Source organism: Xiphophorus maculatus, chromosome 14, assembly GCF_002775205.1.
Source record: "Xiphophorus maculatus strain JP 163 A chromosome 14, X_maculatus-5.0-male, whole genome shotgun sequence".
NCBI lineage: Eukaryota > Metazoa > Chordata > Actinopteri > Cyprinodontiformes > Poeciliidae > Xiphophorus > Xiphophorus maculatus.
In genome coordinates this window covers 3,474,031-3,494,685 of record NC_036456.1, presented here as the reverse complement: position 1 = coordinate 3,494,685, position 20,655 = coordinate 3,474,031, and the positions used below count along the sequence as shown (strand labels likewise).

At 40.0% G+C, this 20,655-nt stretch overlaps 1 protein-coding gene across 1 annotated transcript; it reads left to right on the top strand.

Annotated features, from left to right (window-relative positions):
• The first annotated feature begins 1,916 nt into the window (after positions 1-1,916).
• On the top strand, positions 1,917-11,741 carry snapc2 (small nuclear RNA activating complex polypeptide 2). Its single transcript, XM_005800090.2, has 7 exons — positions 1,917-1,978; positions 2,068-2,304; positions 4,258-4,431; positions 5,410-5,512; positions 7,283-7,810; positions 10,992-11,080; positions 11,335-11,741. Exons 2-7 carry the CDS (start codon positions 2,092-2,094, stop codon positions 11,617-11,619), a joined length of 1,392 nt encoding a protein of 463 aa, XP_005800147.1. The 5' UTR covers positions 1,917-1,978; positions 2,068-2,091; the 3' UTR covers positions 11,620-11,741.
• The last annotated feature ends 8,914 nt before the right edge of the window (positions 11,742-20,655 follow it).

Sequence of the window (20,655 nt, the reverse complement as noted above, 5' to 3'; positions counted from 1 at the left end):
CACCAGTATCATGTAACATTCACCTTCTGAGAGGAAACACTCTCCTGTATACGCCGGACCATAAAATAACGTGTAGCACCGAGCTGTGCCATACCACCCAGTGGAAACGAGGCATAAGTCAAATTAGGATAAACATTTGTGATTATGGTGAGAAAAACTATTAAAAAAACATGAGATATAGAGAGGACATTAGCATGGACATCTGAGGTCAAGAGGTGAAAACAGGATGAACGTCTGTTCTCACACTGTCAGGTCTGAATGAACATGTTATGAACAAAGGTGAGAAAAGGCGAGAAATCTGATGTCATATGAGGAGAGACAAATGATAAGCTTATGTCCTAAACTAGAAACACCATAATTAGGTGATGTTATAATAGAATGACCATCTGATGTATGGCAGTCTTTTGTTTTCACCTAAGAATATAGTGACCATCTGACATCAAAAGGCTAAAAGAAATACATTTGATATGTGAAATGTATTTCACACATCAAATGTGTGAAATACATTTGATGTATCAGATGGTCAGATATGACCATCTGATGTGTAAAGTTGCATTTAATTTATTGTTATTATTTTTACATATTTCAATTATACACTTTTACTCACATATCTCTGTTATTATCCACTCCTCTATGCAGTCTGAAGGCAGAGTTATTGATGTAAATACAGTAAGGTGTGTTACTCTCTCCGCGCATTTAAATTAAAATAAACCTAACTCAATATGCACATTTATATTCCAGGGAACTCAACATTACAACAGAGAATATTTCACTGACTTGACCAGGCTACCTGCTGAGTAAATAAAATGCACAAAAAGGACAAAAACAAACAAACAAACAAACAAACAACAAACAAAAACAACAACAAAACCATCTCAGTGTTGGGTTACAGTCGCTTAATCTGACCTGACAACAACGTTTCCCGGAGCGCTTATCCCTGCAGCCGTGAGTCCGTCATTTACGGAACAATACTGACCCCTGCTGGCAAATCACTGAACATTCCTAACACTCAGCGGCAGGTAATACCTTATATACCTTATATTTGTATGCTCCAACACGAATACATGCGCCATATAAAGAACCTACAATATCAAAACATAAATAATATATAAACTATATCCAAATATATTCTCTAACTATATTTGCAGAAACGTTTATGCTGACATCTAAACATCATTAGATTATGGGATTTTTTTTAGCTCATAAAGCATAACAAAATTTATTAAAATTGAAAACAAAGAAGAAAGGGCCAAAACAATACAGCAACACAGAGCTGTGATTTTATCAAACCCAAAGGAAAGACTTGAGATTTAAGAAGTTCAGAGAGAAGAGACAATCATGGCCAAGATTTGGAAACACTCTTCATTTTAGGAAAACACTACAATCAAAAGTATGAGTACTGTAGAGATGATAATGTCGCATGTTATGCTACAGTCATCAGAATGAATAATTCAAACAAATAATTCAAACAGGTTTAAAGGGGGAAGGAGGAGAGAAGATATAACAATATCGAGATTTAGATTTGGACACAAGCTGGATGGATCTGCACACTCTTTAAAACAGAGGAAAAATAACGCAGGAAATTGTGACTTTTGTGATGCGGAAGAGACTGTTTATCATGTTATGTAACATGCTTCCTTATCATTGCTACAGATACGTGAAATAGAAAGGTTTATTATTATTATCCTAAACCTTGAAAACCTTTGAAATAAGATTATCAGAAAAGTTGTAAGTCGGATACTATACATTTATATTGCGGTTCTTTTCGATCCACTGGGTTAGTTTGAAGGATTTAATTTATGAATTAATTAATTCACTTTTTTGGTATTATTTGTTTTAGAATCCTGAGCCACACTCCTTACCAGTTGGTGGCGGTAATGGACAATTACGTGTCTTGTCAGTCGCTAATAAATACCACAAGAAGAAGAAGCAACACCAGAAGAAGAAGAAGAAGTTGATAGTAACAACAATGATAAAGGTAAAATAGTTCAGCTTCAATCTAAACGGAGTAACTATTCCCCTCATAACCTGCTGAGACTATTTAGCTGCGTTTCCTTGTTCCTTTAGATCCAGTGAGAAGAGCCGGTGAGGATGAAGCCGCCGCCTCGGAACAGAACGAAACGACAGTTGAGCTGTTGGACAGAGACGCCGGAGTCCCGCAGGAAAGCGGCCTGTAAGTGGGGACGACCTGAGCTGAAGAAGCTTCTGAAAGCCCTGCAAGCTCTCAGCCAGACCACCGGAGGCCTGCAAGAGATAGACTATGCTGTCCTGAAGAAACACATTCCTACTCGGTCCATTTCAGAGGTAACCGAGACGAGTCCACGACAGAACCCATCCAAAAACCTTTCTTCCAAAAACCTTTCTTCCAAAAACCTTTAGCTTTTTGTGGTTTTGACTCTGATAGTTCAGCAACAACTCTTAGCAGCTGATACAGTTCTATAAAAGAGGGATTTTTAAAAACTTTTTTTAATTTGTCTCACTTATGTGTTAGAATATCCTAAACTGTAATGTTGGATAAGATAACCTGAGTAAAAACAGAAAGCAGTTTTTAAATGATAATTTCACTCATTGGTGGAAAAAAGCCACCCAAACCTCGCATTGCCCCCTGGGGGGAAAAGTCATTGGCCCGTTGGTATATCATGTATTAACTGTGGTTAAACTAGAGTTATTTTTCAAATCTGAGTTTGTTTCTGTTTAGTGACAAGGACTTAATAAGGAAGACTGGCTGGGCAGAATGGGCTCCTGACTCTAAAGGACATTAAAGCCAGTCTCACATTTACCTAAAAACCTGGAAAATACTGTGTATATTTATTGTTTTCATATTTAATGGTGCAGAAGAAGATTTTTGTTTCTGCCAAAGCAATTCAAGTCAATTGTGCTTCTAAATGACAAAAAGACCTGAATGTTATTAATGCACACAAAACTTGTGCTTTAATCATATTTCCATGTGTTGGACATAATGAGCAAGCTTAGAATCCACACTTTCAGAATTATATAAATGAATCAAAATGCTCTCAGGATAATTGTTCATGACAATAAGTGAGTTAAGAGACTAATATTTTTCATTTCAGGTTGTATATGAAGATGTTGTGTTATTGTGGGGCTATTTAGGTGGTCACTAAGTGTTTCCTACATGGGTTAAATGATCCTCAGCCTGAAAAGGTTTGAGAAACACTGGTGTAAGATGCTTTGTGTTTGTATGGTATAGAAAAAAATCTAAAGGTCTTCAGGGATTTTATTTGCTTTTCAATTAAATATCAGTGGTCCATATTTAAAGACAAGACATTCAGCGCTGGCAACAGATGTCTGCCTCAATTTAATCCTAAAAATAATAGAGTGGAACATGTATACACTGCACTTAGAGATTTGATTAAAAGATACTTTAGGTAAAATCTACTCAAACTATTTTTATTTAGAGTAACCTAGCTCTATGAGGAATTTAATAATAGTAGCTTTGTTCGAAATTGACAAAACAGAAAAAAATTACTTTCATGATTTTCACAGATTATAAAACCTGGGAGTTTGTACTAGATTGCCTGTTGGTCACAAATATGTCAGACCAACCGAAGCCATAGAAACATACCTCCAGATATTCCTTCACACATACCACTAGGTGGCGGTACTAGAATATCTTTTTCTTTGAGTTTGGACAGTTTATGTTTCTGTTCTCTTCCCATATAAAAAAAAGACCTGCTCTTTTTATTTTATGGAAAAGAGCAGCTTTTAAAATACTTGAAGCTGATCATACAACAAGTGAGTTTGATTTGGTTAGTGTTGACTCTATTTTTTTTGTTATACTGATGTTAAACATTTGGGATGTTTATTTTCATATTAGTGTAGTGATGTTTGAAACGACTTTCAAGGACTTTGCCCGCTGACCTTTTCACCCCGGAGGCTGCTGCTGGCCACACACCAGAACCCTGCACCCCTGTCAGTAGGAGTGGCCCCCAGTACGCCTCCTGACTCCCCAGTCCATCATATATCCCAGCACTAACACCAGTCCGAACAGAGCCAAACCAGTCGGCTTTTGTTTGTGGGCCCATGTGTCTAAATTTCTACTAATTGATGGGGCAGGAGAATCAAATATCGGAGGTGCAGTGGCACCCATGACTGATGCCTCAGTCACAAGTTTTAATCCTGTGTCTTTCATAGACCATTATTATGCATCTGATTACTCTACTGAAATAAAATGAGTAGAGTGCTGTGAAATGTCAGCACAAAAACTAATCCTGTGAGGTGTGTTGTCCTGCCTTGCAGATCAGTGCTATGGTGGACTCTCTGAAAAACAAGACCATATCATCTGCACGTTTCCAGCTGCAAATGAAGAACTGGGAGGAGAAGCAGTTCAGAAGGCCTATTGAAGAGTGGACACACATGGCCTCCACTCTTGCTGGAACCCTTGAGAAAGTCATATCTGCTGCTTTCTCTCAGGTATGCTAGAACAAGAGCAATCAAGTGACCAGTCAACCAAAATATAAGTGACTTGTGCCCCTCGAGATCATAGCAGCATAGACTACCAAAAGAACCAAAGGGGCATGGCTTACGACTCGACATTCACCTGAAAAATGCACAAGACGTGTGCAGCAGATTTCACTGAGTTTTGATCCTGACCCAAATGGATCTAATGCTTAAAGGAGTTTAAATATAAGCAAAGTTGTTAGAGTTATGTCCCGTTTGCAGTATGGTATCTTTATCAGAACCAACATATTTCTACAATCAGGCGGACTCTGGGAGATTATGCTGTCTTTTGATTTATGTGCTGCACAGACTCATGATGCTGCAGCTGCCTTCGCAGAGGTTCATGTATCGGGCCACACAGGCATGAGCCGGTAAAGCGCCATTTGAAAAAGTTACGGCACTGCAGTCAGTCAGAGTGACTTCCCATCACACCGTTCTTCCAGCATAAGCATTTTTTTTTTTCTTGTCAGTGGAAATCCGTCCGGCTGTATGTAGCTACAGTATTAGGACTCAACTCCCTAAACACCCCAGTGTAGCTGCCAGCTCTGCAGGTTACATGATGGCTGAAGGAAACTTTTTGCCTCATCTAAAAGAATAATGTCCACTGTGGGAATAGTTTGACTGCCATAGGAAAACGAATGGAGGAAGTAGGTCTCCCTACGTTAAAAAAGGAACGCATCTAACGTAACGCATCTAGAGGAGCATCACCCACTCTATTTGCTAAATTCAAGGTAAAGTTTATGCTGTCTTGAAATGAACGAGCTGTGAATTTTCATACTGTTTTTCCATTTCATCTTTCAAGAAGCCCTTTCAGAACACGCACTGGCTTTACTGTCCTGTAATATGGAAAAAAAAAAATAACTGTTTTGATTCTTGTCTGATTTTAAGAAAACTTCTCACAAAACTAAACCAGTAAATATCCCACCATCCTTTCTTCTCCTTTTCCTTCAGATGCTGGTTGTGTCATCGACAGAGCCCTGCACTCTGAGGAACTGTGACCCCAAGCAGGACCCCAGGCCCGCTGTTGGACCAGTGCCTTGCATGCCAGTGAAAGGTATGTGGATTCATGCATTCACTCTCCACAACAGACGTGTAAAAGATCTGCTGCATCATCTCACCTCTTCTTCAAAGCTGACGGGATGTTTTTTTATCTTTTTACTCCACTGCTGAATGAATCATGAATGACAAACGCCATTAAAGTTTCATCGTAAAAGAGATGTGAAGAGTTCAAAGAATTTTTTTTTATCTTGTATTTTTATTAGCGACTGTACGATCACAGAACAATTAAAATCCTGTCCTTGATGTCAAAAACCTTTTGATTGTGCTCTGATGTCATGAAACCTGTAAACGTCTCCATTTTCCTGTTTTAATGTGGAAGTTCTGGACCTGAACATCATGACTCTAAACATTATGAACAATAAAGTCTAAGCTCTTCCAGGAGGAGACCTTGAATTGGCCGCTCCTGCCTGCCAGAGGGTCAAATGCTGAAAATAAAAAAGATCTGATAAAGTTTTATTACTAGTAAAGTCATCCAATAGTAAGATTTGTGCAACTGGAAAAGCAGTTTTCAAAGCTTCACCTTCTGTGTTCTGTGGGTTAAAAAGCTGCTGATCCAGCTGAAATTCTGCTGGTGGTTTTATGTGAAACAATTTTATTACTAGCAGAGCTGCAACGCCTATAAAAGATATTCGCCCCCTTAGATATTTTAACCTTTCCTGCTTTTGCAAATGTATCATAATTAACTAAATGTTTTACCTTTTTTAAAAAAAAAACTAACTTCTGGTCAGAGGCTAAACTGATTTCCACAAAATGCCTATTAAAAATATGCAACACAAACAAATGAGTGCATCAGAGGCTGCGCTAGATTTTTGATAACGAAATATTCAGTTGCATTCACTGCAAAAACATAAGCTTACCAAGTATCTTTGGTCTAGTTTCTAATGCAAATGTCTTATAACACTGGAAATGGGACAAACCAACTTAAAAGTAACGTTTCAACAAGATATAGGAGCTTGTTTGAAGTAAATAATTCTTTAATATTGATGAAAAAGTTCTAGTTCTACTGGCAGATAAATTAATTTATAACATAGGGAATTGTCTTTTTAGTTAAATAATCCTCCAATGGAACAAGAACTTTTTCGTCAATATTGAGGAATCATTTAGTTAAAACAAGCTCCTGCATCTTGCTAAAAGTTACTTTTAAGTCAGTTTTGTCTTATTTCGAGTGTACTAAGATATTTGCACTAGAAACTAGATCAAAAACTCTTGGTAAGATTTTGTTTTTACATTATTTTTTTATTTTCATTTAGTTTTACTGGTATTCAGTCTGAACAAGCCGAACAGAGAATCCAGTGTGTGCCAATACTCCTTCAGCAGATGAATACATGTAACTAAACCCACTGACTGTCACCCCAGCAACCACACACAAACAATGAAATGAAGTGATTGTAAAGTTATGACCCAGCTGTGCTCTTTCATCTTTCTCCTAGTCTTTAAGCAAAGACTGTAAATGCAAACAAAACAAGGCAATGTTTTTAAAATTATTTTTTAAATAAATGTACAAAATACTAAAAAAAATCCCAGATTTTCATAATTTTGAGGAAAAGTTATCCTTTCAATACAATTTGGAATAAGGCTGTAACATAAGAATGTGTAAAAAGTCGAGAGCTGAGAATATTTTCTGCCTTCACTGTCTGTCATATTAGTTGGTTCAGATGCTTGTTCATCCTAAATAAAGTTTGAAATTTGTACTTTTTGCAGCAAAAAGTTTTAGCCTTGAATAAGAAGTCTCTCTCTCTCTCTCTCTCTCTCTGCCTCGGCCCAGGAGAGCGTCCTTCTGCCTTGCTGCTCATGGCTCCGGCTCCAGCCAGGTCAGGGAGCAGGAGACTCCCAGCACCATCTCAGGCTGTTAGAGGTCAAACCAGGAAGATCCTTCCACGTCTGAAACAGCCAGCCGTTCCTTCTGCCGCTGCTGCCTCCACCTCCACCTCGCTAACCGGATGTCCAGATCCGGCCGCCCCGCTGCTCTCAGAAACGCTTCCTGCATTCGTATCTTCTGGTTCTCTAAAGCCTCTCGCTCCGGCTGCCTCTGGCCTCTCCTCTGTCTCAGCAGCAGCTCAGTCTGCTGTTTCGTTGTGTTTGCCCGTCTCCAGTTTTTCCTCTCCCCACTCCACAGTCCCACTCTCCCACGCAGCCGCTGAGCTGCCTGCTACGTTTTTACAATCAAGTAAACATGCTGCGGTAGATGACCCAAAGACAGTTGGAGTTAACTTTGCTGTGGACTTTGAAAAGATCTACAAGTTCCTGAGTGTTGTCCAAAACCCCAGTGAGGATTATAATCTAACGCCCATGGGTGAGTCAGCGATGCGCCGTTTAGCATATGCTAAGATCCTCCTTACATCATCTGATGACTGAAGGGAAACTTTGGGTTTCCCTGAAAACATCAGTGACGTTAGCATTACAATACTGACAAACTTTTAGCTTTAATTAGTTTGTACTAACTCCCACATTTAGCTTTTGAAATATTCATGCAAGTACAGACATTCAGGAAAAACTAGGAGAAGATGAAGAGTTCTGTTTAATATTCTGTGTTTTTGTTTAGTTTTTTTATGGCACAAAACAGTGGTGACCTACATGTTTCCTTGACTAAGATGTTTTAAGCTAACAAAAATCAACAAACTTCGCTCAAATTCTAAAATGGTTGTGCTGATTAGGGGTATAAATCAGCTGCTTTATCACAGTTTGATATTTTATGGATTTGTTTGGTAAACAACACAGTTCCTTGGTAGGATTTTAATTCATAAGTCTGCAGTCAGTACGATGTGATGTCATATGTCCATCTAATTCAGTCATTTCTGCAAATACCAACTTACAAAAACAACCCAAATATCACTTGACCATTTTATTTGTAGGTTATTACAGGGCATCAGGCCTTAACATTTAAAAAAGCATTTTCCCTAAAAAAAAAAAAAAAAAATCAATCACCTGTTAACCCAGCCTCACGTCTCACGTTTTGTACTTTTTAAATCGGTTAATTTAACGTACCCTGGACGACCTTTCAGTCATAAAGAAACAAACAGAACAGACACTGATAAATTTAATACATTTGCATAAAAAGTCCAATTTAATTCCATATTTCTATACACTTTGAAGCAGAATTTAAACTTTCATTATTTCAGTGCCATCTATTCTGCCCTTCTAAGCTTATTTGGTGCCATTTGTTGTTTAATGAAACACAGAGTCTAGTGCCCCCCCCCCCCCCCCCCCCCCAAAAAAAAAAAAAAAAAACAGTGGATAACAGCCAGGAGTAACATTTCTAATAAAACTATGTTGTTGAAATAAAATATAGAAAAAGTTTTTCCGTAGCTGGATAGATTTTGGAGTCTAGGTTTGCTTTGAGCTCCAGGCAGAAAGACTGCCCCCTGCTGGGGCTGAATCTACTCTGAGCTATGGAAACCCAACAAGTGCATCGGTTAAAAAAACCCTCAAAAATATTTATTTATCTTTCAGAACACTACCTCATGTGCAGTTAAGTCTTTCGATAAAATGAAATTGTAACATTGAAGACGTGTTGTGAATTTATAACACCTGACGGGATTAGTTATTTAAAAAAAAAAATCAGTATTGGAATCAGAACATGAATCGGCAGATCAGGCTTTTTGAGAGATCAACCAGAAAACTGCAGTCAGTGCAGCTCTGGTTATATCACAAGTCATTATTCACTAAATGTGAGCTGAGGGCAATGAGGACTGCCTCATTCACTGACATCATCACATACCATACCGCATGTTTTCCTGGGTAAAAAGTGAAGCTTTTGGAATGGCATAGTCAAAGGTTAGTGAGATGCTGCAGCATTTGTTAAAACCACAGATGGCAGTTGGGGAGCAGCTCCTTTTTTAAATAAGGCCAGATTGGTTTGAGTAGTTTTTTTCTTTTGATAACTGTATTTAATTGTGTTTCACATTTACTTAAATTTATTGTCTCCAAACTTTATTAACAAACGTGGGTCTACTGTTACACAAATAAAAATAACACAAATTATAAAACCCATAATTAAAAGTATAAAATAAGTTGAAGTATAAAAACAACATTTTTAAAAAAACAAACATTTTTATTCATTTATTTATTTTTGTTTTTTGACTGAATGAGAGCTAATACTGGGACTGAGCAGAAGCTCAACTTACTCAACATTTTCTATATATCATCATCATCATCATCATCATTCATTCGTTTGATCAGTAATAAAAGGATCTAGGTATTTCTCCTTTTTATAAAAATCAAGAAAATTGCTGTACAGTTTATCAGGGAACATTTTGCCAATTTATTCTCAAAACTCCACCTAGAATAATAGAATAATAATAATAAGCCTGATATCGTATTGTGCACCATATTCAGTACATATTTTAAAGAAGCAGCTGTAGATCAGCACCTCCTGGGCTGGAGACCATCATCATCTGCATACATTAGATTGTTTTTAGTGTTTCACCTTTTATGCAGTGTTTACTGGCTCATTAAATATATTTAGCATATAAACTGGACAAAACTGGGGACTAAACTAAAGGCTGATGCACAGATGCTGCTTCCCCGTTTATATTAGAAGCGCTTGTATACCCTTGTCAGTGCCTTGTGTTGGTTTAAAGCTACACTGATTATTTAGGGATGAGATATATGCAGTCTGTAAACTATAAGATAATGGTTAGTGCAATCAGCCTACAGTTATCCAGGCTGCAGTTTTTTCCAGAGTCGTTCTTAGCGACCAGGATAAGCAAAACACAAAACACTGGATGGAGAAGAATGTTACGAATCTTAAAACCAATAAAACGGAGCACTAAAAAGAGTAATTGGGTTCAAAGTAGCATTTTTTATTTATTTTTTTAGTTCTGCATGAATGTACTGTAATCTAAACCACAGGCTCCATTATAGTAATCGGTTAATTGCTCCATATGCCTCATGTCAATATACATGAGGTTTATCAGCAGGTCAGAGTCAGTCGTCCTCTCAAGGTTCACTTTTTCACTGTGATGCTGCCTCCATGAAACTGTTATCTGCCCCAGAATCTCTCACTTCCCAAAGCTACCAGAGCTCTGATCCATGGATCACCGTGGCAACATGTTGTTTCCAGTCAGGCCTCATAATGGTTTCGTATTATGATTCTGTTGTGTATTAAGCAATGTACAATTTTATATTTAGTAATGCAATTACTATAATGTCACACAAGGAACAAGCTCTACATATATACATTCTTACCTTTGACATTCACATGTAATAAAATCTTTAGGCAAATAAATATTTAGGAAGTTCACTTCAAAAATCGTTTATCAATTCCCCCTAGTACACACACACACACACATACACACACACACACACACTGTAGCTAAAACATGAAAAACAACCCAGGAAAGATTTGTTGGCAAGAAAATTCGGCGTTGTAACATTTTGTGAAAATTTTATTTTACTGTTCAAAATGATGCCATGATCCTAATAGCCACAGTAATGAAATCAGTCTTTTCTTCTTTTTGTCTTCTGCCGTCCAGAAAGTGCGATCGTCCTGGACCTGCTGATGTCTCTCCCAGAAGAGCTTCATTATCTGGACTGCAAAAACCTGCAGAAACATCTGATCCAGGTAGATTCTGCTGCTTTTAGGAAAGTTATTCAACATTAAACCTTTGGTTTTGGAAACGTTGCTGGGTGGGATTCCACTGGCAGACAGAAGAACACAGTGGATATGAAAAGCCTACACACACCTACTCAGATGCCAGGTTTTCATGATGTAATTCAGGGATTTTCGGTCATCCCACCGACATTTTTGTCTATGTGTAAATTTTTGTCTTGGTTTCCATTATCCTGAAAGCCTTCTCCCTCCTGATCTGGTTTCAGATGTATCAGAGTCTCTCTGCTCCTGTCTGCTCCATGCCTGCCAAGCAGCTGATGTCAAAGCTGCAGAATGCGCGCCGTGTTGAGAGGGGGCCAGCTGCAGCTGCAGCTCCAGCTCCAGCTGCAGCTGCAGATCTCAGCCAGGAGGCAGAAGCTGCTGGCGCTGCCCACAGAGGAGCCACCTCTTCAGGCCAGTCTGAGGATGCAGACATGGCAGACTTCCTCCCACCTCTTAATCCTTTCCTGGTTCCACTGAGCTTGTTGATGCGAAAACAGAGTTCTGAATAAAACATCGTAAACTGTTTTAGTCCTTTCACATGTGTGACCCTCAAAGATTAAGTGGGTGTAGAAAATTAAGGCTGTTTCTTTTATTTAATGTCACATTAAATACCGATGCAATGAGAAGTTTGGCTTTTTATGTGTTTACTGTTGTTTTTGGTTTGAAGAAATCTTTCAGACTATCTTATTTCATTGTCGCCATAGCAGCAGAGTCATGACCATCGGCATTGTCACAGTATCACTCTGCTTTTGTATTTTATGCAAATTTTGAATAAATTTGAATTGTATTTAAATTATTCATATGCAAACTATTTACAGAAGTATGTTGTCAATTTAATTCAGACAGGATTATATTCAAAATCAACAGATAGTAATAAAAAAAAGTCCTTTTGAGCAAACCCAGATGGTGGCTTCAAGTCTCTGGCTTTTCTACTATTCCTAAACAAACTGGTCAGCAGTGGATTGAGTTTTGTGAAATGTTTTCTGTTAGCAGAGGTTAATTCTGATTTGACCCACTTACTCTTCCTGTTCATGATGAAATCATGCCATTAAAACTTTAAAACATTTGACGTCCTTAAACGGCACAAAACGTCACAATTTTTGTGACAAGCTGCGTCAACCACCACAATAAAAGGCTAATCAGTCTTTTTTTTTAAAATTGCAGTGAAATGGCTGCATTATGCACCTTATTATTACTACTGACAGTGATTCACGTTTTTATCACACCGTAGACGAGTAGATCCGTTGCTCTATGGATCAGTGTTCAGAGTTCTGTTCGTCTTGAATTAAATCCAAACTCCTAAAACTGCACAATGAAAACCACTGTGAACACAAAATGCATTCAAGGACCACAACAAGTATTATATCCTCTCTAAACCAAACGCATCCATTCACTTGTACAAGGGGTTTCTTGATCGCACATAATATTTAATGCTCGATTAAATGCTCAAATGGTCGATTATCTCAGCCGATGCCGTCCTCCAGGAAGGAATCACAGACTGACCAGCGTCACCAGCAAGAACCACAGGTCAACCAGGGTTACAAGAGAAATTATATTCATATTCATAAACACACCCCATCTCCTCAAAGGTAAAGGTCACACGTCATAATTTTTGATTCAAGGGTTTATCTACGGTGATTTCTCTGTTACAGGAGGAACCACAGGGTTGCTCTTGTAAAGAGAACTTAATAGTCTTTAACTTGAACATTTTTACTCTCTTAAACCAGAACAAAAAAGTGAGGATCTCTCTCACTTTGCTTTGCTTTACTAACTAAAATGCTGTTGATTTAAAATATTATTTTTTCCATTCCACAAAAGTGTTTGGAGCCACGGCTTCTCCTCCTTGAGATTTGTTTCAGTGCTTTGGCTTTAATTGTGTTGCAGGTTAAGAAAACTTACCATTTCCACATAGCAATAAGTAGCACACAGGTGCTGGTGATTACTTGAACACTGGAAATGAGTGGAACATTGGAACCAACCCAGAGGGAGGCGTTGACAGGATATCCTGGTTGATAAGGATTTATAGTCTGAGGAGAAATGACATCATAAGGTTGTTTGTTGCCGATCTTTGGCCTGATGTTGCACACCATCAATGTTCAATGTCACAACTAAGATACCAGAGATAAGCAAGTAGGCACTTATGTTTCTCTGATCCATCGTTCAAAATAAACCAACTTCAGCCGGACCTGGTCTGTAACTTATAAATGGAAATTTTGTCAAATATTTTTTGCAGAGTTCAGTAGCTGTGAAAACGTACACCAATTATGTATTTGAATAAACACTGAAAAGACATCTCTAGCAGAGTTTCTTTTACATCCACATTCTCTTCAAGATGGGAATTGTGATACAGTGGCCATTTCTCCCAAGATGAGCGTCTCTCTGAGTTATGAAAGGTTCATTTTTTTTAAACGTGTTTTCTCTTCTTGCAGGTTGAGGCTTTCCTCAGCTATAAACAGTCTCAGACACTGGACTATGGGTGGGACCATTGTCATTACAAGTCAGTCTTCTGAAGTCAGTCACTTTATAGAGCGAAGTGTCCTGTGACATGCCGACAATTTATGTTGGAAACACCAGGATTTAAGATTCAAGATATTCAATATTCGTCTTTGATACTTCTAGGAATATATTTATACAATGGCATTTTCTTTACGTGTGTTGATGATTTCGGCTTTAATCATTGGCTTATGTTCATCTGATGGTAAGATTGAAAACTACTTCACTTTTACATTTTATATGAATCCTTAGTTTAAGTTTGATCAGGATTTTAAGAAAGAACATCATTGATACAATATAATGAATATGGAAACATTTCTCTTCTGAAACCTTTAGCGATACAAGTTACACCAAAAGATGAATCATTTAATCAATATAACTGTTTATATTGATTAAATGTAATCAATGTTCCAAGTTTTATTTTTTATTTTCTATATATGGACTGTACCTGCTTATCGTTGAAGGGTCATGGAGTTGAGTAGACTTTGAACAGGTTGCCAGTCCATTGTAGCGCTGTAAAACATTCAGAACAAATTTAGTTGAAAAAACTATGTTGGAAAATAGTAATTTTAGAACCAGGTGTCTTTAGAACAGCTTTCTGATGACAGCCATTCTGTTATCAATATGTTTATTTTCAGAATATGGTGAAAAGTACATTTTTTGCTATTCTTGCTGGGATCTACAGTCTCTTTTTCGAGAGGGACCTGACAAAATAGCAGCACCATTTACAAGTATCGACGTCTACATTCAGCCAGAGAAATAGATTTGTTTAGTTTAAAAAGCACGAAAGCATAAAGTAATTAAAATGGCTAATAAAAACATAGCATGCCAGTTAAACTGTCTTCTTCATGGTCTTTAGTTTTGGTTCAGAAAGAGTCACTTTCCCTGTGAATTTAGACTCTTGTAGGTCATTCCTAGCTGTTTAAAGGCTCTCTTGCCCAGATTTGTCCTAACTCCCTGGATTCAACAGAATTTTTCAAATATGCTGGCAATTTGTCTACAGGATTGAGATTGTTGTTTTGTGATTGACTGTCCAAAACAGCGACTGTGCTGTCTTGTGGCTTAATTCTCTGGTCTGATGAGCCAATGTGGAAAACTAATTTAAGACAAAGCTTCGAATTCTTGGTTGATGTCTTGTTATTATGCTTCAACATTTTCCTCATGATATTTGATATTTGCCTGAAACATTCCAAAAATTGGAGTGTTTCAAAGGTAAAGTCTCCTTTTCAGGGCTCCTAAATTGTGACTTTATACAAAAAAAATGAGAATGAGGCTATATTACGGAATTATTTATTTCTCATAATGACAAGGTAAGCAATTCAGTTGAAAACTGAGTAATTGTGCTGGATCTAATCACTTACAAACTGAAGAATTATTCTACTAGTAATCACTAATGTATTTATCTGATTATTGAAGAAAGTCATAAGCAAACATGAAATCAAACTAATTAAAGGGAAACATGAGGGGAATCGCAAATTATTGTTCAGATTATCAGCTGAATAAAAAAATCTAACTTTGCCAAATTTTCTTTCTGTCTGAAGCTCCAAAGCTTTTGTTTATAATCTAGATTTTAATGTTAATGTAGCACAGACTGCAGCACAAGAAGGAAACAACTGAAACCACTGACAGGAGGTTTGAGAAGACAGAGCAGACGAACTAATGTGGGATTATTTTCAGTTTCATAAACCAAAATTTTAATAGCAACAGAGAGAGAAGGATTAGCTAATGGCAGCATTATCTCAGCCAATGCCGCGCGTCAAGAAGGTATCATAATTAAACAGTATGGCGGACCAGGTGTAGGTCTGTCATTATTATTATTATTATTATTATTATTATTATTATTATTATTATTATTATTATTATTATTATTATTATTATTATTATGTTTTTGGGGGGATTTGTGACAAATGAGCTTGTAACATACAGAAGAATAAAAAAATGCAGAATAATGCTTTAAAATTATGCATTTTTTTTTCAAAATCTTTCAATTTAAGATTATGGTATGAAAAATTTGATCCTGAATAACTGAGGCAATATTCAAAAATATTGATATCCCTATCATTTAATTTCACAGATATAGCGGCAGAGAAGACTGGTGTGACTCACGATCAGACTTTGACAATGTCTGACACTGTAGATCCAACATCTCCACCTGATTCAGTAACATCTGGCCCAGTTGATCCAACCTCTCCACCTAATTCTGTAACATCTGGCCCTGTAGATCCAACCTCCCCACCTGATTCAGTAACATCTGGCCCAGTTGATTTAACATCTCCACCTGATTCAGTAACATCTGGCCCTGTAGAGCCAACCTCTCCACCTGATTCAGTAACATCTGGCCCTGTAGATCCAACCTCTCCACCTGATTCAGTAACATCTGGCCCAGTTGATTTAACATCTCCACCTGATTCAGTAACATCTGGCCCTGTAGATCCAACCTCTCCACCTGATTCAGTAACATCTGGCCCAGTTGATTTAACATCTCCACCTGATTCATTAACATCTGGCCCAGTTGATCCAACATCTCCACCTGATTCAGTAACATCTGGCCCTGTAGATCCAACCACTCCACCTGATTCAGTAACATCTGGCCCAGTTGATCCAACCTCTCCACCTAATTCTGTAACATCTGGCCCTGTAGATCCAACCTCCCCACCTGATTCAGTAACATCTGGCCCTGTAGATCCAACCTCTCCACCTGATTCAGTAACATCTGGCCCAGTTGATTTAACATCTCCACCTGATTCAGTAACATCTGGCCCTGTAGATCCAACCTCTCCACCTGATTCAGTAACATCTGGCCCTGCTGATCCGACCTCTCCACCTGATTCAGTAACATCTGGCCGTGTAGATCCGACCTCTCCACCTGATTCAGTAACATCTGGCCCTGTCGATCCAACCTCTCCACCTCGTTCATTAACATCTGGCCCAGTTGATCCAACATCTCCACCTGATTCAGTAACATCTGGCCCAGTTGATCCGACATCTCCACCTGATTCAGTAACATCTGGCCCTGTAGATCCAACATCTCCACCGGATTCAGTAACATCTGGCCCAGTTGATTTAACATCTCCACCTGATTCATTAACATCTGGCCCTGCTGATCCGACATCTCCACCGGATTCAGTAACATCTGGCCCTGTAGATCCAACCTCTCCACCTGGTTCATTAACATCTGGCCCTGCTGATCCGACATCTCCACCTGATTCATTAACATCTGGCCCTGTAGATCCAACATCTCCACCTGATTCATTAACATCTGGCCCTGTTGATCCAACCTCTCCACCTAATTCAGTAACATCTGGCCCTGTAGATCCAACATCTCCACCTGATTCATTAACATCTGGCCCTGTTGATCCAACCTCTCCACCTAATTCAGTAACATCTGGCCCTGTAGATCCAACATCTCCACCTGATTCAGTAACATCTGGGCCTGTAGATCCAACATCTCCACCTGATTCATTAACATCTGGCCCAGTTGATCCAACATCTCCACCTGATTCAGTAACATCTGGCCCTGTAGATCCAACATCTCCACCTGATTCATTAACATCTGGCCCAGTTGATCCAACATCTCCACCTGATTCAGTAACATCTGGCCCTGTAGATCCAACCTCTCCACCTAATTCAGTAACATCTGGCCCTGCTGATCCGACATCTCCACCTAATTCAGTAACATCTGGCCCTGTAGATCCAACATCTCCACCTGATTCATTAACATCTGGCCCTGTTGATCCAACCTCTCCACCTAATTCAGTAACATCTGGCCCTGTAGATCCAACATCTCCACCTGATTCATTAACATCTGGCCCTGTTGATCCGACATCTCCACCTGATTCAGTAACATCTGGGCCTGTAGATCCAACATCTCCACCTGATTCATTAACATCTGGCCCTGCTGATCCGACATCTCCACCTGATTCAGTAACATCTGGCCCAGTTGATCCAACATCTCCACCTGATTCAGTAACATCTGGCCCTGTAGATCCAACATCTCCACCTGATTCATTAACATCTGGCCCTGCTGATCCGACATCTCCACCTGATTCAGTAACATCTGGCCCAGTTGATCCAACATCTCCACCTGATTCAGTAACATCTGGCCCTGTTGATCCAACATCTCCACCTGATTCATTAACATCTGGCCCTGCTGATCCGACATCTCCACCTGATTCAGTAACATCTGGCCCAGTTGATCCAACATCTCCACCTAATTCAGTAACATCTGGCCCTGTAGATCCACCCTCTCCACCTGATTCAGTAACATCTGTCCCTGTAGATCCAACCTCCCCACCTGATTCAGTAACATCTGGCCCTGTAGATCCAACCTCTCCACCTAATTCAGTAACATCTGGCCCTGTAGATCCAACCTCCCCACCTGATTCAGTAACATCTGGCCCTGTAGATCCAACCTCTCCACCTGATTCAGTAACATCTGGCCCAGTTGATCCAACATCTCCACCTGATTCAGTAACATCTGGCCCTGTCGATCCAACATCTCCACCTGGTTCATTAACATCTGGCCCTGCTGATCCGACATATCCACCTGATTCAGTAACATCTGGCCCAGTTGATCCAACATCTCCACCTGATTCATTAACATCTGGCCCTGCTGATCCAACATCTCCACCTGATTCAGTAACATCTGGCCCAGTTGATCCAACATCTCCACCTGATTCATTAACATCTGGCCCTGTTCATCTGACATCTCCACCTGATTCAGTAACATCTGGCCCAGTTGATCCAACATCTCCACCTGATTCAGTAACATCTGGCCCTGCTGATCCAACATCTCCACCTGATTCAGTAACATCTGTCCCAGTTGATCCAACATCTCCACCTGATTCAGTAACATCTGGCCCAGTTGATCCAACATCTCCACCTGATTCAGTAACATCTGGCCCAGTTGATCCAACATCTCCACCTGATTCATTAACATCTGGCCCTGCTGATCCGACATCTCCAAATAATTCAGTAACATCTGGCCCAGTTGATCCAACATCTCCACCTGATTCAGTAACATCTGCCCCTGTAGATCCAACATCTCCACCTGATTCATTAACATCTGGCCATGCTGATCCGACATCTCCACCTGATTCATTAACATCTGGCCATGCTGATCCGACATCTCCACCTGATTCATTAACATCTGGCCCTATAGATCCAACCTCTCCACCTGATTCAGTAACATCTGGCCCTGCTGATCCAACTTCCCCACCTGATTCAGTAACATCTGGTCCAGTTGATCCAACATCTCCACCTGATTCATTAACATCTGGCCATGCTGATCCGACATCTCCACCTGATTCATTAACATCTGGCCCTGTAGATCCAACATCTCCACCTGATTCAGTAACATCTGGCCCTGTAGATCCAACCTCTCCACCTGATTCAGTAACATCTGGCCCTGTAGATCCAACCTCCCCACCTGATTCAGTAACATCTGGCCCTGTTGATCCAACATCTCCACCTGATTCAGTAACATCTGGTCCTGTAGATCCAACCTCCCCACCTGATTCAGTAACATCTGGCCCTGTAGATCCAACCTCCCCACCTGATTCAGTAACATCTGGCCCTGTAGATCCAACCTCTCCACCTGATTCAGTAACATCTGGCCCTGTAGATCCAACCTCCCCACCTGATTCAGTAACATCTGGCCCTGTAGATCCAACCTCTCCACCTAATTCAGTAACATCTGGCCCTGTAGATCCAACCTCTCCACCTGGTTTAGTAACATCTGGCCCTGTAGATCCAACCTCTCCACCTGGTTCAGTAACATCTGCCACTGTTGATCCAACATCTCCACCTGATTCATTAACATCTGGCCCTGCTGATCCGACATCTCCACCTGATTCATTAACATCTGGCCCAGTTGATCCAACATCTCCACCTGATTCATTAACATCTGGTCCAGTTGATCCAACATCTCCACCTGATTCATTAACATCTGGCCATGCTGATCCGACATCTCCACCTGATTCATTAACATCTGGCCCTGTAGATCCAACCTCTCCACCTGATTCAGTAACATCTGGCCCTGCTGATCCAACATCTCCACCTGATTCATTAACATCCGGCCCAGTTGATCCAACATCTCCACCTGATTCATTAACATCTGGCCCTGCTGATCCGACATCTCCACCTGATTCAGTAACATCTGGCCCTGCTGATCCGACATCTCCACCTAATTCAGTAACATCTGGCCCTGTTGATCCAACCTCCACATCTGATTCAGTAACATCTGGCCCTGTAGATCCAACCTCTCCACCTGATTCAGTAACATCTGGTCCAGTTGATCCGACATCTCCACCTGATTCAGTAACATCTGGCCCAGTTGATCCAACATCTCCACCTGATTCAGTAACATCTGGCCCTGTAGATCCAACCTCTCCACCTGATTCAGTAACATCTGGCCCTGTTCATCCAACCTCTCCACCTGATTCAGTAACATCTGGCCCTGCTGATCCAACATCTCCACATGATTCAGTAACATCTGGCCCTGTAGATCCAACCTCTCCACCTGATTCAGTAACATCTGGCCCTGCTGATCCAACATCTCCACCTGATTCAGTAACATCTGGCCCTGCTGATCCAACATCTCCACATGATTCAGTAACATCTGGCCCTGTAGATCCAACCTCTCCACCTGATTCAGTAACATCTGGCCCTGTAGATCCAACCTCTCCACCTGGTTCATTAACATCTGGCCCTGTAGAGCCAACCTCTCCACCTGATTCAGTAACATCTGGCCCTGTTGATCCAACCTCTGTACCTGGTTCATTAACATCTGGCCCTGTAGATCCAACCTCTCCACCTGATTCAGTAACATCTGGCGCTGTTGATCCGACATCGCCACCTGGTTCAGTAACATCTGGCCCATTTGGTCCAACCTCTCCACCTGGTTCTGTAACATCTGGCCCTGTAGATCCAACTTCTCCACCTGGTCCAATAACATCTGGCCCTGTAGATCCAACCTCTCCACCTGGTTCAGTAACATCTGGCCCTGTAGATCCAACCTCTCCACCTGGTTCAGTAACATCTGGCCCTGTAGA

Bases quoted from the DNA above. Each gene is read 5' to 3' on its own strand.
- snapc2 (XM_005800090.2), top strand. From the start codon at position 2,092: ATGAAGCCGCCGCCTCGGAACAGAACGAAACGACAGTTGAGCTGTTGG. The intron at 4,432-5,409 runs GTATGCTAGAAC...CTTTTCCTTCAG, and splicing joins TATCTGCTGCTTTCTCTCAG to ATGCTGGTTGTGTCATCGAC. The intron at 5,513-7,282 runs GTATGTGGATTC...GCCTCGGCCCAG, and splicing joins GCCTTGCATGCCAGTGAAAG to GAGAGCGTCCTTCTGCCTTG.